The 17319-nt window shown below is 40.5% G+C and overlaps 4 protein-coding genes across 5 annotated transcripts; all 4 read right to left on the bottom strand.

Annotated features, from left to right (window-relative positions):
• Positions 1-2211: 2211 nt before the first annotated feature.
• On the bottom strand, positions 2212-4599 carry LOC133938729 (granzyme A-like). The gene is made up of 5 exons (XM_062381510.1): positions 4354-4599; positions 4123-4264; positions 3386-3533; positions 3007-3282; positions 2212-2911 (listed from the first exon to the last, which is right to left on the bottom strand). Exons 1-5 carry the CDS (start codon positions 4415-4417, stop codon positions 2753-2755), a joined length of 789 nt encoding a protein of 262 aa, XP_062237494.1. The 5' UTR covers positions 4418-4599; the 3' UTR covers positions 2212-2752.
• A 273-nt stretch (positions 4600-4872) lies between these two features.
• On the bottom strand, positions 4873-7207 carry LOC133938772 (granzyme A-like). Its single transcript, XM_062381513.1, has 5 exons — positions 7076-7207; positions 6846-6987; positions 6497-6635; positions 6117-6392; positions 4873-6040 (listed from the first exon to the last, which is right to left on the bottom strand). The coding sequence occupies exons 1-5, from the start codon at positions 7137-7139 to the stop codon at positions 5879-5881; spliced, it is 783 nt and encodes a 260-aa protein (XP_062237497.1). The 5' UTR covers positions 7140-7207; the 3' UTR covers positions 4873-5878.
• Positions 7208-11723: 4516 nt separating this feature from the next.
• Positions 11724-13817, bottom strand: LOC133938746 (granzyme A-like). Of its 2 annotated transcripts, none has more exons than XM_062381512.1 (5): positions 13667-13817; positions 13436-13577; positions 12861-12930; positions 12403-12678; positions 11724-12307 (listed from the first exon to the last, which is right to left on the bottom strand). In XM_062381512.1, the coding sequence occupies exons 1-5, from the start codon at positions 13728-13730 to the stop codon at positions 12152-12154; spliced, it is 708 nt and encodes a 235-aa protein (XP_062237496.1). In that variant the 5' UTR covers positions 13731-13817; the 3' UTR covers positions 11724-12151. The 2 variants fall into 2 exon arrangements, with proteins under 2 accessions (XP_062237496.1, XP_062237495.1); XM_062381511.1 differs by having other exon boundaries at positions 12783-12930.
• Positions 13818-14671: 854 nt separating this feature from the next.
• On the bottom strand, positions 14672-17148 carry LOC133938788 (granzyme A-like). Its single transcript, XM_062381515.1, has 5 exons — positions 16839-17148; positions 16609-16750; positions 16308-16446; positions 15928-16203; positions 14672-15832 (listed from the first exon to the last, which is right to left on the bottom strand). Exons 1-5 carry the CDS (start codon positions 16900-16902, stop codon positions 15674-15676), a joined length of 780 nt encoding a protein of 259 aa, XP_062237499.1. The 5' UTR covers positions 16903-17148; the 3' UTR covers positions 14672-15673.
• Between the last annotated feature and the right edge of the window lie 171 nt (positions 17149-17319).

Consider the following 17319-nt stretch of genomic DNA (forward strand, 5'->3'; position numbering starts at 1 on the left):
TAGTTTAAACTTTCATTCAAGGTGAAGTCAGAAGAGGTGTGTTTTTAGTTTGCTCCGGAAGATGTATAAACTTTATGCTAGACTGATGTCATCAGGGATTTCATTCCACCATTTAGGAGGCAGGACAGCAAACAGTCATGATTTTGTTGAGTGTTTAGCTCGCAGTGAGAGGGCAACGAGCTGATTGGCAGATGGAGAGCGGAGTGAACAGGCTGGCGTGTAAGGTTTGACCATGTCCTGGATGTAGCCTGGACCCGATCTGTCCGCAGCACAGATCAGGTCTTAATTATTAGGTTTGCAGAGGGTTACACAGTCAGCAACATGGCTCAGAGTGCAACCACTAGAAGTTAAAAAGGAAGGTGTTCATACAATGTGATGAACAGGAAACAAAACAGGAAGTAGATGGAAAATATCTGCTGCCTGGTATCACTGCTACAGAAAGATGAATCAAACCCAGCACACAGTTGCACATGTGAAGATTAGAACAACATTGAGACATTGATCAGTGAAGTTTTCCTTTCCAGTTCCTAGCAGTCTGGGTGGGGCTAACCGGGCTAATAGAGAGTTGTCAAAGTTAATAGTATGGTCGTGGGAGGGAGAGCCTTTCCCTGGAAGGAAAAGTAGTTCAGTCTTGTCAAGGTATATTATCAGGTGGTGTGCGGACATCCACTGAGAGATGTCAGTCAGACGGGCAGAGATTCCTGCTGCTACCTGTGTTTCAGATCGGGGAAAAGAGAGGATTAGTTGGGTGTCATCAGCAGAGCGATGGTAGGAAAAGCTATGTGAGTGAATGACAGAGTTGTTGTACAGGGAGAAGAGGAGGGGACCCAGGACGGAACCTTGAGGTACCCCAGTAGTGAGAAGAAAAGGTTCAGACACAGATCCTCTCCAAGTAACCCGGTAAGTGCGTTCATTGAGGTAGGAAGAGAGCAGGGAGAGAGAAGAGCCTGAGACACCCAGGTCCTGAAGGGAAGAGATAAGGTTGTGGTGGTTCACTGTGTCAAATGCAGCAGAAATGTCTAGAAGGATGAGGACAGAGGAGAGAGAGGCTGCTCTAGCAGTGTGAAGTTGTTCAGAGACAGCAACGAGGGCAGTCTCAGTTGAGTGGCCTGTCCTGAAACCAGACTGGTGAGGGTCAAGAAGGTTATTATTGTGGAGAGAGGAGGAGAGTTGATTAAAGATAGCTCGCTCGACAGATTATAAAAGAAAGGGAAGATATACATAAATTCTACTTCATTTCTTGACTCAAGGGTTAGCTGAGTTGAGATCTTTATAATTTTTATAACAGCGTTGTAAAGAATTTTGAAATATATTAAACGCTAGGAGGTTTTATTCGAAAAAAAATCTGAAAATATTTTGCCAAGCAGCTTTATTGAACTCACAGTGCTAATGTAATGAAAGTACTTTTTTCATATCTGTCAATGTTTGAACTATGAAACCAATATGAATAAGAACAATACAACAACTTGATGGAAGGATGTTGTACTGAATACCTGCTGCACCCCCCCCCCCCCACCACCACCACCATCTCCATCACCATGGGCTTACTCCTCTTCTTCTTGCCTCATGTGATTCTCATTCTCCTGTCATGACTCACCTCCAAGACACCATCATATTTAAAACATCACCTGGATAGTGCAGTCCTTGCTGGTGTTTCTAAATGTGAATATTAACTGCGAGCTAAACACTCATCAAAAACACGACTGTTTTCCGTCCTGGCTGCTAAATGGTGGAATGAGCTCCCCATTGACATCCGGACATCAGAAAGTCTACACATCTTCCGCCGAAAACTAAAAACATATCTCTTCCGACTTTACCTTGAATAAAAAAAAAAAAAAAAAAAAAAAAAAAACTAACTTTTTGAAACTAACACTTTAGTAGCACTTAAATGGCACTTACTTATAGCACTTTGTAGTTTTGCTTTATTTGAAGAAATTGTATTTTCTTGATTCTTGTCGTCCTTGGTATGTACCCTCGGGTTTGAATGCACTTATTGTAAGTCGCTTTGGATAAAAGCGTCAGCTAAATGAAATGTAATGTAATGTAATGTAATTTAAACCTTTATTCAGAATGGAGAGGAACGACTATTTTAGAAAATGTCAGTTCTCGTGACATTGGTATATGTAAATATGATAGTTTCATTTTTTGTGAACTACAGATGACCTGAAAAAATGGAAGAGAAAGAAAACACAACATATCAAATGATTCGTTTTTATTTGAACACTGATCTTAGGACCCTGAAAACAGACAAAACACGGCGCTGGGAGGGAGAACAAAACATAAAAGAGTCAGCTGAGAGAAAGAAAAGCTGAGAGAGAAAGAGAGACAGACGATGCCCTCTTTATTTCGGCCTCTGCCTCTATGGCGAAAGAAATGTTGATGTGGGGTTTTAACACAGTATAAGAACATAGATCAGTGATGATTAGATAAAACATCATGGCCCAAAATGTATCATTATTACAACACTCGTTTTTTTTCCACAAGACTTGAGCTCAAGCCTCAGTTTCAAATTAGGCTCTTGATGCAGGCAGTTGTGAATCTGTCTGGTTGACATCAGTCTAGTTGAAGGACTCAATAATGTCCCTTTGGCGATTTGCTGTCATGATAAACACGTGTCTCTCCAGTTTAGAATTAAAAATAAAATCAACTTGGTCTGTTTTATTGCAGCAGAAGCAGAAATCTCCCTCGTATCACCTCACATGGAATTGATTAACATGGTTGCAAATACGAGATCCTTCAAAGCAGGTGCTCATTAAATTTCAGACTTCTTCATTGTATCTTTGATCCATTTGAGTTTTCCCTCTGTGAGATACATGTACACTCCTGGCGTGTGAATCCGGCCACACCCTTTTCCAAAAGAAGTGACTCCAACCAGCCCTCCGCTGCACACCAGTGGGCCTCCTGAATCCCCCTACAGAGAAAACCACAGTCACTGACAGGCAGTCCAGACACTGACAGGAGGGACGGCAGTTAAATCCCTGCAGACAAACATTCACTGTTACTTACCCCACAGGTGTCAGCTTCATTGTTCCCGTTTGAACCGGCACATATCATGCCACTGGTGATCACAGGATCTTTGTTGTAATATGCAGCAGAGTTGCACTTCACTCTGTCGACCACAATCACATTGACGGACATCAAGACTTCGGACATTTCCTTAGCATTCTCGTGTGTTTGGCCCCATCCTGCCACCAAGCAGCTGGTCCCAGCTGCTGGATCTCTGATGGCATCACCCAACTTAAGACACTTCACCGTCTCTGTTTCCTTCACAGATTTGTCAAGCTGAAACGATAAAGAACAAAATGTATTAATTCTGACTCTCTTCACATATATTGGCTGATTGTTCCATTTATTCATTAACATTGTTGCTTTAATGTTATTTTACCTTGAGCAACATGAGGTCATTGACCTTTGTAACATTATCATAGCCAGGATGTGGAAAATGCTTCGGATCCTTTCTGACCTGCCTGGAATTCTCTTCATTTGCCTTGATGGAGTGCACCCCCAGCCACACGGTCTCAATATGGGAAACCCTAAATCACAGTATTATATTTGATTACAATTCACAGAACCTTTCTGCACGCTGATATTTAAAGTGTTTTTAGACAAGATAAGATAAGGTAATCCTTTCTATGTCCCTCAACAAGGACGGCAGCAAAGAGGACAGTCAGAAATAGAAACCAGTGAAGTGATGATAAGTGAACATGTGATACTTATAAGTGCAAGGAAACACAAATGAACTAGTATGTAAACAGAATATAGAGTATGACTATATTATTCATACTGGAATATATATTCAGTATGATATATTAGACTGATCATACTTAACCAAAGTTCAGTATGATAAATCTAATGATTGATCATAATGTAATATGATCAATCATTAGATTGATCATATTACAGTGATCATGTGCGCCCAGTATGATAAAGTAACTGTGATTAAGTCATAATTAGTTAATGCATTCAGATCATGTAATTTTATTCAACATATTTGTTTCTTTTTCTATAGCCACGTGAACATTTCTCAGATTTTAACCAGTACCATGTCTTTTACACTGTCTGTTGGAAATGAAGACTATTGTTAGTGCATGTTCATGAAATGTTGTAATTATGGTAATGCACCTCATACAGTGGGCAGCAGTCAGGACCCATGATTTATCGATCAGTATCCCTCCACAGGATTGTTTGGGACTCAGAAGCAGAGCCATGTACGGCAGCGAGTGGGGCTTCACTTCTTTCCCATTGATAATCTCAGAGCCATCACCTAAAACCAAAGTTCAGATGGTATATTCAAAAATCAAATCAAATAAAAAGTAGTAGCTGAAATATTTAAATCAGAAATGTTCTACTCACTTGAGTGGACAATGAGGAGGACCATGCAGGAGAAGAGACTGGTGAAAGCCCCCAGGCAGGACATGTCTTCTTTTTTCTCTCTGATGTGATGGTGAGATGCACTGAAGCCCCCCCTCAGTGCTCACACTCGTCTTTATGTCCTGAAGTCAAAGGATGTGGTCGGACCATGGAAATTCAGAGAATTGGAAGCAATCTTGACATGAGATCTGATGTGCAAACAACTCTGTGCAGAAGTCTGTGATAACTGCTGTTATCATTTAGCGCTCATCTGGTCGGGTGGAGACTATAAGTGATGCAGTTTCTTTAATCAATACAAAAATGTAATTGTAAAAAAGGCACATAACACTCACAGCTTATAAACTGTGGGATAGCAACCAAATATGAAAACTAATCAATGAGCATTAGGCATGGTTTCTATAGTCTTCATAATGGATCACTATCTGTGTAAGAAAGAAAATAAGCATCATGTTGTTCAATAATCTTCACATGAACAGAACACATTAATCAAGTCATCGATCTAACTGCATTATTTAATTCCTACTGACTTGAACCTGAGATAGTACAGAATATCACATTAGGCCAAAACAAGTTTTACGATAAACCAAAACGACCAGCAGGTGGTGATGATAGAGAGGGAAATATTCTCAAAAACTCAATTAGCTCTATTTTAATTCAAAACCAAAAAGTGCATCTTTAGGACACAAGGTAACACAACATACATAGCAACTCAGTAATTTCAGCCGGTTTTAACAGACTCAATAGCGCTTTCATGCACAACCATGAAATAAAAAGGTCCAACTACTGAAAAGTAGTTTCAATAAGACTCAAATTATGAAGCTTCAGCTGAGAAACTCACTCTAAATCTATGACAACCTACACTGCACCATGGAAAACAGTCAGTGTCTTGAGTTGCAGCTTTTATCCACAAACTATAAATAAAATAAACAAAAAGTTAAATTCAAAAAGATTCAAGTACACAAAATTAACTGTTTCTTCTGATTACCTTATCCCTTTTACACTCAATTAGCTTCATTTTAATTAAAAACCAAAAAGTGCATCTTAGTGACACAAGGTAATACAACATACTGTTAAGGAGGTTTATGAGACGGCATTCCGCTGCATAAAAAAATCCTTCTAACTAAAAGCAAAGGAATTTTTATACATCTTTTGGGGGACCAGGCAAAGGCAGGCGACCCACTGGAAACGGGTCCACAATCCACTTTTGGGACGCGACACACAAGTTAAGAATCACGGGATTTGATAATACATCATGGCCCAGAATTGATCTTTATTGCAACACTTTTTTTCCGCAAGACTTGAGCTGAAGCCTCAGTTTCAAATAAGGCTCTTGATACAGGAAGACGATTTGCTGTCATGATAAACATGTGTGTCTCCAGTTTAGATTTCAAAATAAAATCACCTTGGCCTGTTTTGTTACAGCAGAAGCAGAAATCTCCCTCGTATCACTTCACATAGAATTGATTAACATGGTCGCAAATACAAAATCCTTCAGAGCGGGTGCTCATTAAATGTCAGACTTCTTCATTGTCTTTTTGATCCATTTGAGTTGTTTCACTGTGAGATACGAGTACACTCCTGGCTTGTGAATCCGGCCACATACTTTGGATCCGAAAGAAGTGACTCCAACCAGCCCTCCGCTGCACACCAGTGGGCCTCCTGAATCCCCCTACAGAGAAAACCACAGTCACTGACAGGAGGGACGGAAGATAAATCCCTGCACACAAACATTCACTGTTACTTACCCCACAAGTGTCAGCTGTATTCTTCCCGTCTGAACCGGCACATATCATGCTGCTGGTGATCACAGGAACTTTGTTGTAATATTCAGCAGAGTTGCACTTCACTCTGTCGACCACAGTCACATTGACAGACATCAAGACGTCTGACATTTTCTCAACTCTGTTGTTGGTTTTGCCCCATCCTGCCACCATGCAGCTGGTCCCAGCTGCTGGATCTTTGATGGCATCACCCAACTTAAGACACTTCACCGTCTTGGTTTCCTTCACAGATTTGCCAAGCTGAAATAAAAATAGAACAACATTTATTAATACTGACTCTCTTCACATATATTGGCTGATTGTTCCATTTATTCATTAACTTTGATGCTGTAATGTTATTTTACCTTGAGCAACATGAGGTCATTGACCTTTGTATCTTTATCATAGCAGGGATGTGGAACACTCTTCTTAACCTTTCTGACCTGCCTGGACTTGTCTTCATTTGCCTTGATGGAGTGCACCCCAAGCAACACGGTCTCAATGCTGCAAGAGCAAAAACACAGTAATATGGAATATTATTTAATCAACCTTTGCATCGGCAAATAAATCTGAGAAAAACATAAAGCTGCATTTTCTATAACCGGGTAAAATTTCTTAGATATTAATCAGTACATAGTGTCATTTACACTGTCCATTGAACGTGAAGATTATTGTTGATTTACATTCTGAAATGTTGTAATTATCGTTACGCACTTTTTACAGTGGGCAGCAGTCAGGACCCATGATTTATCAATCAGTATCCCTCCACAGTCTGGTGTGGTTGCATTAAGCAGAGCCATGTACGGCAGCAAGTGGGGCTTCACTTCTTTCCCATTGATTATCTCAGAGCCATCACCTAAAACCAAAATTCAGATGATACATTAGAAACAAATATATAGAAAAAGTAGTAACTGAAATATTTAAATCCGAGATATTCAACTCACTTGAGTGGACAATGAGGAGGACCATGCAGGAGAAGAGACCGGTGAAAGACCCCAGGAAGGACATGTCTTCTTATCTCTCTCTGATGTGATGGTGAGATGCACTGAAGCCCCCCCTCAGTGCTCACACTCGTCTTTATGTCCTGAAGTCAAAGGATGTGGTCTGACCATGGAAAATCATGAGTCAGCGTATTGTACGCAATCTTGACGTGAGAACTGATGTCCACCATCTCTGTGCAGAAGTTTGTGGTAACTGCTGTTATCGTTTACCGCTCATCTGGTCGGTCGGAGACTATAAGTGATGCAGGTCATGATCAGGGTGTAGACGTGTCAGTGAGATCGGGCCCAGAACGCAGCTGCTAAACGTGGAGGAGCTAGTGTCGACCTTCTCGGCTTCTCTTTCCTTATGAGTGTCTTTAACCACGACTCAGAGGAAACCTAGACTGCTGGAGGAAAGTGAACGTGACACAAGGCGGGTGGGTCAAATGCAAAAAATTGTAACTCTTAGAAAGGTTTATTTTCATTTATTGTTACCTTGAATAAATAGTTTTTTAAATCTGTGCAAAAATGTAAATGTAAAACAGGCACATAACACTATCGGTTGATAAAATGTGTGATAGCAACCATTTATGAAAAACTAATCAGTGAGCACTTGGCATGGTTCCTATAGTCTTTATATTGGATAAGATAATGAGCATCTGATTGTAGCTTCACCTTTATTGTACAGGTAAGAGAGTGGTAATACTTTCACTAACTCTGTGTGAGAAAGAAAATAAGGATCAGGTTGTTCAATAATCTTCAAATTAACAGAACACATCAATCAAGTCATCAATCTCGCTGCATTAGTTAATTCCTACTGACACAGTTTGCCACCACAGACACTAACAAATTGCTTTCTGATTACACCGTAGCTACTCATTGTCAGGTATGACTGGGGAAACAGCTTTTTAGTGTAGGTTTAGGTCTTGTCGGCGTGTTGGTTTATCCTAAATAAGAGATGAGCCGGACTGGTCCATTTCAAGTATTTATTAAGATGCAATGAAAATTTACCAACATAGCCATGGACAATTATGAATACAGCCTCGGCTATATCAGTTAGCAAAAGGTAGTCATAATGGCCTCGAACAGAAGGGGTTTGATATAATTATAACAGTAGATTTAATGTGATTGTTTATAAAAGATTGGAGGGGTGTCACCGCAAACAAATTTGGTTCTCCCTTATTGGTCCATATCTGTAGTGCCCCGCCTCTTGTCACGGAATCCAGGAAGTGAGAAGAAGCCGTCCTCGTCACTGTCCTACCCAACGCTGCCGGTTGCTAGACAACTCTCCCTCTCCTGACAGTTCGATGTGGTGTTTCATAAACTAGCCTTGAGTAGAGAATGTTATGCTTCTGCTCCCTCTGTTGTACCAACTGAGCCATAACAAAGTCACCCAGACCTCCTATCGAGACAGCAGTGAGACTGACCAGCGTTTTTGACACACATACATTTTTAGCTAATTCAAAATATTAAACACTAAGATCCAAAAGGTTATTATTAATGATTTGTATAAATGCCTTATATCTGGCCCAACCTGCTCCTGCCCCCCCCTCCTGTCTTTATTGCAAAGAGTACAGTCAGACCCACACAACAGCTAAAATGTAGAATCCTAACAGTCTTAGACAGTGAATATATCTCTGGCACAGTACATTTCTACTTAAAATATCCCAAATACACCATGGATATAAAACCACACGAACCTAAAGGTGAAGGTGTGAGAACGGCACTCAATGCCCTGCAGGAGAACTTCAAGCAGCAACTGAGCCCCACCAGGGGCGGACTGGGGGAAAAAAGTGGCCCGGGAGTTTCTGTCAGACCGGCCCACTCAATACACGGCGGTGCGCATGCGTATAACTGGGTGCCGCGTTGCGTGTATGTATGCAAATCCAAATTCTCTACACTTCGGCTGTGTAAGAACCAATTTAGAGGTGTTTATTAATAAGGTGGAGATCTTTTCTTACTTTGGACTTCCGAAGTCTGTAAAACACATATTAAAAGACACTTAAAAAAAAATCGAAAAATAGTCACCATGAGTGTGAAGACCGATTGCGAGTAGCAGTATAAAAGCAGTCAGTGCGAATAGATAGGTATAGCTCTTGGAGAAAATTACGCTTGTGCCGCTGTTTCAACCATTGTAGGGCTGATGCGATGATGGGCGTGGGCCGGTACATCATAGTGGTGGGCCGTTGGATTTATATTTTCGGCCATCGGCCCACCGGGGATGTCCCCGGTATTCCCGATGGCCAGTCCGCCCCTGAGCCCCACAGCTCAACAGACCCGCGAAGGCAGACACTAAACAACCAGCCATGAAGACATCACAGAACTGCGAACTGAACTGCAACTTCCTTTTTCCCCTTTCCACAACTGGGCTTAATAAATATACCAGGCTAAGCAAGACTGTTTATTCGATTCTGTGTGAAGTTTCTAAGTTTGACATGTGTTGTAATATTGTTTTAACAAGTTATTTGAAAGTTAATGTTAGTTATACTCTTCACAGTCTTTCTTTGCATATCTCTCTGATTCTTTCTCTAACTTAACATCCAAACAGACAAACACATTGTCTTCACCTAATTAGCTCAAATCCCCTCTACCTGTCGCAATCATTCCAATAATAGGGGGGGAGGCGTTATCTTAAGGTTGGCAAGCGACCATTTTAGAAGCACACTGGAAGGTGTTATTCTTTTGGGCAGCCGCCATTTTGGGAGCACTCTGATTTACATAGACACACAGTCACATACACATCCTTGTTTATCTAGTACATTGTTAGTAATTGTGTTTTTTTATACATTATTATATTCATAATAAATGTCTTTCTTCAAAAATTGATCTTTTATTAATGTTGCATAAGTGAATTTTTCCAACCTCTACAATATTTTCATTATTAATATTTAATATTTAATTTAGATTTATAAATGTATTGAATGCCGAAAGGCACACCATTTTATGGTATCACGTTTAAAGCATTATTGCACAACATCAGTTTTGTCAACGTATATTTTCAGGTGGTGTGCGGACATCCACTGAGAGATGTCAGTCAGACGGGCAGAGATTCCTGCTGCTACCTGTGTTTCAGATCGGGGTAAAGAGAGGATTAGTAGGGTGTCATCAGCATAGTGATGGTAGGAAAAGCTATGTGAGTGAATGACAGAGTTGTTGTGCAGGGAGAAGAGGAGGGGACCCAGGACGGAACCTTGAGGGACCCCAGTAGTGAGAAGACAAGGTTCAGACACAGATCCTCTCCAAGTAATCCGGTAAGTGCGTTCATTGAGGTAGGAAGAGAGCAGGGAGAGAGAAGAGCCTGAGACACCCAGGTCCTGAAGGGAGGAGATAAGGATCTGGTGGTTCACTGTGTCAAATGCAGCAGAAATGTCTTGAAGGATGAGGACAGAGGAGAGAGAGGCTGCTCTAGAAGTGTGAAGTTGTTCAGAGACAGCAACGAGGGCAGTCTCAGTTGAGTGGCCTGTCCTGAAACCAGACTGGTGAGGGTCAAGAAGGTTATTATGGTGGAGATAGGAGGAGAGTTGATTAAAGACAGCTCCCTCGTCAGTTTAGGAAAGAAAGGGAAGATGTTTATAGAATCTATTTCATTTGTTGAGTCAAGGGTTAGCTGAGTTGACATCATGTAGAAAAATACATGTAAAAGATTCTGAAAACAAACAATATAAAAAAAGTATTGGCTAATAATATTTGAAAATCGTGTGCTTTTAGAATTTGCCGCCACATCTACATGATGGTGACGTTTCCCTTTCAGAATTGATTTTGAACAAAAGTGGATCCTTCCATTCCTATATCGTTTCACTGAAATTATCTCCTCAAGGCATTATATAATATTACTGGCCAAATGGACCATTTCACATTTATTGACATTAAGAATTTTGAAATAAAATAAACGCTCTGAGGTTTTATTTGATAAAAAAATGGCTAAAGCTCAAATCAGTTCAGTAATCCCCAAAACAATTCAGAGAACATTTAGCCAAACAGCTTTGTTGAACCCACAGTGCTAATGTACTGCAAACACTTTTGTCATACCTAATACCCTTTGTCAATGTTTTACCTATGAATTCAATATGAACAAGAACAATACAACAACTTGGTGGAAGGATGTGAAAAATAGAACCTATAACATTTTGTTACAGATCCAGGATTTCCTTCATCACTTCATTTAACAATGTGAGATAAGAGGGTTTTCAACATATTTATAGATTTCTGATATCGATGAGTCTGTAAAATTTGGTGCAGCCTGATATAATTCAATTGGACTGAATACCTGCTGCACCCACCCCCCCCAACACACACACACACAGACACACACCCTATCTCCAGCACCATGGGCTTCCTCCTTTTCTTCTCATCTCATGTGATTCTCAATCTCTTGTCACGACTCACATCCAAGAGAATTTCATCTGATTTAAAACATCACCTTGATAATACAGTCCTTGTTGGTGTTTATAAAAGTGAATATTACTTTATACATTTATTAAGAATGAGAGGAACGGCTATTTTAGAAAATGTCTGAGTTCTCTTGACATTTGCAAAAGTAAATATGATCATCATATCATTTTTTGTGATCTACAGATGACCTGAAGAAGAGAAAGAGAAAGAAAACACAACATATAATGATTTGTTTTTATTTGAACACTGATCTTAGGACCCTGAAACCAGAGAAAACACGGCACTGGGAGGGAGAACAAAACGTAAAAGAGTCAGCTGAGAGAAAGAAAAGCTGAGAGAGAAAGAGAGACAGACAATGTGCCCTCTTTATTTCGGCCTCTGCCTCTATGAAGACAGAAATGTTAATGTGGGGTTTTAACACAGTATAAGAACATGGATCAGTGATGATTAGATAAAACATCATGGCCCAAAATGTATCATTATTACAACACTCGTTTTTCCACAAGACTTGAGCTCAAGCCTCAGTTTCAAATTAGGCTCTTGATGCAGGATGTGGTGAATCTGTCTGGTTGACATCAGTCTAGTTGAAGGACTCAACAATGTCCCACTGGCGATTTGCTGTCATGATAAACACGTGTCTCTCCAGTTTTAGTTCTTCTTCATTGTCTCTTTGATCCATTTGAGTTTTTTCTCTGTGAGATACGAGTAGACTCCTGGCTTGTCAATCTGGCCACATACTTTGGATCCGAAAGAAGTGACTCCAACCAGCCCTCCGCTGCACACCAGTGGGCCTCCTGAATCCCCCTACAGAGAAAACCACAGTCGCTGACAGGCAGTCCAGACACTGACAGGAGGGACGGCAGTTAAATCCCTGCACACAAACATTCACTGTTACTTACCCCACAGGTGTCAGCTGTATTTTTCCCGTCTGAACCGGCACATATCATGCCACTGGTGATCACAGGTGTGCAGTTGTAATATTCAGCAGAGTTGCACTTCACTCTGTCGACCACAGTCACATTGACAGACATCAAGACGTCTGACATTTTCTCAACACTGTTGTTTGTTTTGCCCCATCCTGCCACCATGCAGCTGGTCCCAGATGCTGGATCTCTGATGTCATCACCCAACGTAAGACACTTCACCGTGTCGGTTTCCTTCACAGGTTTGTCAAGCTGAAATAAGAAAAGAACAAAATGTATTAATGCTGACTCTCTTCAATTATATTGGCTGATTGTTCCATTTAATCATTAACATCGATGCTGTAATGTTATTTTACCTTGAGCAACATGAGGTCATTGACCTTTGTAACATTATCATAGCAGGGATGTGGAAAATGCTTAGGATCCTTTCTGACCTGCCTGGAATCCTCTTCATTTGCCTTGATGGAGTGCACCCCCAGCCACACGGTCTTAATATTGGAACCCCTAAAACACAGTATTTTGTTTGATTGCAATTCACAGAACTGTTCTGCACGCTGATATTTAAAGCGTTTTCAGATAAGATAAGATAAGATAATCCTTTCTTAGTCCCTCTACAAGGACGGCAGCAAAGAGGACAGTCAGAAATAGACACCAGTGAAGTGATGATAAGTGAACATGTGATATTTATAAGTGCAAGGAAACACAAAAGAACTGGTATGTAAACAGAATATAGAGTATGAATATATTGTTCATACTGAATAATATATTCAGTATGATATATTAGATTCATATGCGTCCAGTATGATAAAGTAACTGTGATTAAGTCATAATTAGTTTATGCATTCAGATCTTGTTAACATGTTATTTTATCCAACACATTTGCTGCATTTTCTATAACCACGTAAACATGTCTTAGATTTTAACCAGTATCATGTCTTTTACACTGTCTGTTGGAAATGAAGACTATTGTTGGCGCATGGTCTAAAATGTTGTAATTATGGTAATGCACCTCATACAGTGGGCAGCAGTCAGGACCCATGATTTATCGATCAGTATCCCTCCACAGGATTGTGTGGGACTCTGAAGCAGAGCCATGTACGGCAGCGAGTGGGGCTTCACTTCTTTCCCATTGATAATCTCAGAGCCATCACCTAAAACCAAAGTTCAGATGATATATTCAATAATCAAAAAAAAGAAAAAGGAGTAGCTGAAATATTTAAATCAGAAATGTTCTACTCACTTGAGTGGACAATGAGGAGGACCATGCAGGAGAAGAGACCGGTGAAAGTCCCCAGGCAGGACATGTCTTCCTTTCTCTCTCTGATGTGATGGTGAGATGCACTGAAGCCCCCCCTCAGTGCTCACACTCGTCTTTATGTCCTGAAGTCAAAGGACGTGGTCGGACCATGGAAATTCAGCGAATTGGAACAATCTTGACATGAGATCTGATGTGCACCATCTCTGTGCAGAAGTCTGTGATAACTGCTGTTATCATTTAGCGCTCATCTGGTCGGGTGGAGACTATAAGTGATGCAGTTTCTTTAATCAGTACAAAAATGTAATTGTAAAACATTTACATAACACTAACGGCTTATAAACTGTATAAACAGCAAGCAACCCAATATGAAAAACTAATCAATGAGCATTAGGCATGGTTTCTATAGTCTTTATACTGGAGAAGATCATTAGCAGCTGATTGTAGCTTCACCTTTATCGTACATTTAAGATAGTGGTAGTACTTTCACTAACTTTGTGTCAGAAAGAAAATAGGCATCATGCTCTTTAATAATCTTCAAATGAACAGAACACATCAGTCAATTCATCAATCTCACTGCATTAGTTAATTCCTACTGACACAGTTTGTCACCACAGACACTAACTAATTGCTTTCTGGTTACACCGTAACTACACATTGTCAGGTATGACTGGGGAAACAGCTTCATCTTAATTAAAACATCACCTTGTTAACACAGTTCTTTTTGGTGTTTTTAAATGTGAATATTACTCTAAACCTTTATTAAGAAAGGATAGGAATGGCAATTTTTGAAAACTCCACCTCAGATCAATAATGTACATAATCAGGGCCGTATTTCCCCCAAGTTCAAACCAAACCTTGAATGTGAGCAAACTAGGGCTGGAATGTTCTTGACAAGTTATTGAATTGAATCATATGTTTGAGAAGGTTTGTGGGAACCATCTTAACTACAGATGATCTGAAGAAGAGAAAGAGAAAGAAAACATAACATAAAAAATGATCGGTTTTTATTTGAACCCTCATCTTAGGACCCTGAAACCAGAGAAAACAAGTCTAATGATAAACAAAAACGACCAGCAGGTGGCGATGCTAGAGAGGGAAATATCCCTTTTAAACTAAATTTGCTGCAATTTCAATTAAAAACAAAAAGTGCATTTTAAGGACACAAGGTAACACAACATACATAGCAACTCAGTAATTTCAGCCGGTTTTAACAGACTCAATAGCGCTTTCATGCACAACCATGAAATAAAAAGGTCCTACTACTAAGAAGTAGTTTCAATAAGACTCAAATTATGAAGCTTCAGCTGAGAAACTCACTCACTAAATCTATGACAACCTACACTGCACCATGGAAAACAGTCAGTGTCTTGAGTTGCAGCTTTTATCCACAAACTATAAATAAAATAAACAAAAAGTTAAATTCAAAAAGATTCAAGTACACAAAATTAACTGTTTCTTCTGATTACCTTATCCCTTTTACACTCAATTAGCTTCATTTTAATTAAAAACCAAAAAGTGCATCTTAGTGACACAAGGTAATACAACATACTGTTAAGGAGGTTTATGAGACGGCACTCCGCTGCATAAAAAAATCCTTCTAAATAAAAGCACAGGAATTTTTTATACATTTTTTGGTGGACCAGGCAAAGGCCCGCGACCCACTGGAAACGGGTCCACAATCCACTTTTGGGTCACGACCCACCAGTTGAGAATCACTGGATAAGAAAAAACATCATGGCCCAGAATTGATCTTTATTGCAACACTTTTTTTCCACAAGACTTGAGCTGAAGCCTCAGTTTCAAATAAGGCTCTTTATACAGGAAGACGATTTTCTGTTATGATAAACACATGTCTCTCCAGTTTAGATTTCAAAATAAAATCACCTTGTCCTGTTTTGTTACAGCAGAAGCAGAAATCTCCCTCGTATCACCTCACATAGAATCGATTAATATGGTTGCAAATGCAAAATCCTTCAGAGCGGGTGCTCATTAAATGTCAGACTTCTTCATTGTCTTTTTGATCCATTTGAGTTGTTTCACTGTGAGATACGAGTACACTCCTGGCTTTCTAATCAGGCCACACCCTCTTCCGAAAGAAGTGACTCCAACCAGCCCTCCGCTGCACACCAGTGGGCCTCCTGAATCCCCCTACAGAGAAAACCACAGTCACTGACAGGCAGTCCAGTCACTGACAGGAGGGACGGAACATAAATCCCTGCACACAAACATTCACTGTTACTTACCTGACAAGTGTCAGCTGTATTCTTCCCATCTGAACCGGCACATATCATGCCACTGGTGATCACTGGTTTGCAGTTGTAATATTCAGCAGAGTTGCACTTCACTCTGTCGATTACAGTCACATTGACGGACATCAAGACGTCTGACATTTTCTTAACTCTGTGGTTGGTTTTGCCCCATCCTGCCACCAAGCAGCTGGTCCCAGCTGCTGGTTCTTTGATGGCATCACCCAACTTAAGACACTTCACCGTGTCGGTTTCCTTCACAGATTTGCCAAGCTGAAATAAGAATAGAACAACATGTATTAATACTGACTCTCTTCACATATATTGGCTGATTGTTCCATTTATTCATTAACTTTGATGCTGTAATGTTATTTTACCTTGAGCAACATGAGGTCATTGACATTTGTAACGTTATCATAGCAGGGATGTGGAACACTCTTCTTAACCTTTATGACCTGCCTGGACTTGTCTTCATTTGCCTTGATGGAATGCACCCCAAGCAACACGGTCTTAATGCTGCAAGAGCAAAAACACAGTAATGTGTTTGATTACAAATCACATAACTTTTCTGCACTCTGATATACAACAGAATAGATACAGTGGGAGAGTATATGCCTCATTAGATTGATCAAATTACAGTATTTCATGTTCTGAAATGTTGTAATTATGGTAACACACTCTTTACAGTGGGCTGCAGTCAGGACCCATGATTTATCGATCAGTATCCCTCCACATACTGGTCTGGTTGCCTGAAGCAGAGCCATGTACGGCAGCGAGTGGGGCTTCACTTCTGTCCCTCTGATAATCTCAGAGCCATCACCTAAAACCAAAATTCAGATGATACATCAGAAGAAAAAACGTAGGAAAAGTAGCAACTGACATATTTAAATCAAAAATGTTCTACTCACTTGAGTGGACAATGAGGAGGACCATGCAGGAGTAGAGACCGGTGAAAGCCCCCAGGCAGGACATGTCTTCTTTTCTCTCTCTTTGATGTGATGGTGAGATGCACTGAAGCCCCCCCTCAGTGCTCTCACTCGTCTTTATCTCTTGAAGTCAAAGGATGTGGTCTGACCATGGAAACTCATGAGTCAGCATATTGGACGCAATCTTGACATGAGAACTGATGTGAATCATCTCTGTGCAGAAATCTGTGGTAACTGCTGTCATCGTTTACTGCTCATCTGGTCGGGTGGAGACTATAAGTGATGCATGTCATGATCAGGGTGCAGAGGTGTCAGTGAGGTCGGGCCCAGAACGCAGCTGCTAAACGTGGAGGAGCTAGTGTCAACCTTCTCGGCTTCTCTTTCCTTATGAGTGTCTTTAACCACGACTCAGCAGAAACCTAGACTGCTGGAGGAAAGTGAACATGACACAAGGCGGCAAGGA

The sequence above is a fragment of the Platichthys flesus genome, chromosome 3 (genome assembly GCF_949316205.1).
Source record: "Platichthys flesus chromosome 3, fPlaFle2.1, whole genome shotgun sequence".
Classification (NCBI taxonomy): Eukaryota; Metazoa; Chordata; class Actinopteri; order Pleuronectiformes; family Pleuronectidae; genus Platichthys; species Platichthys flesus.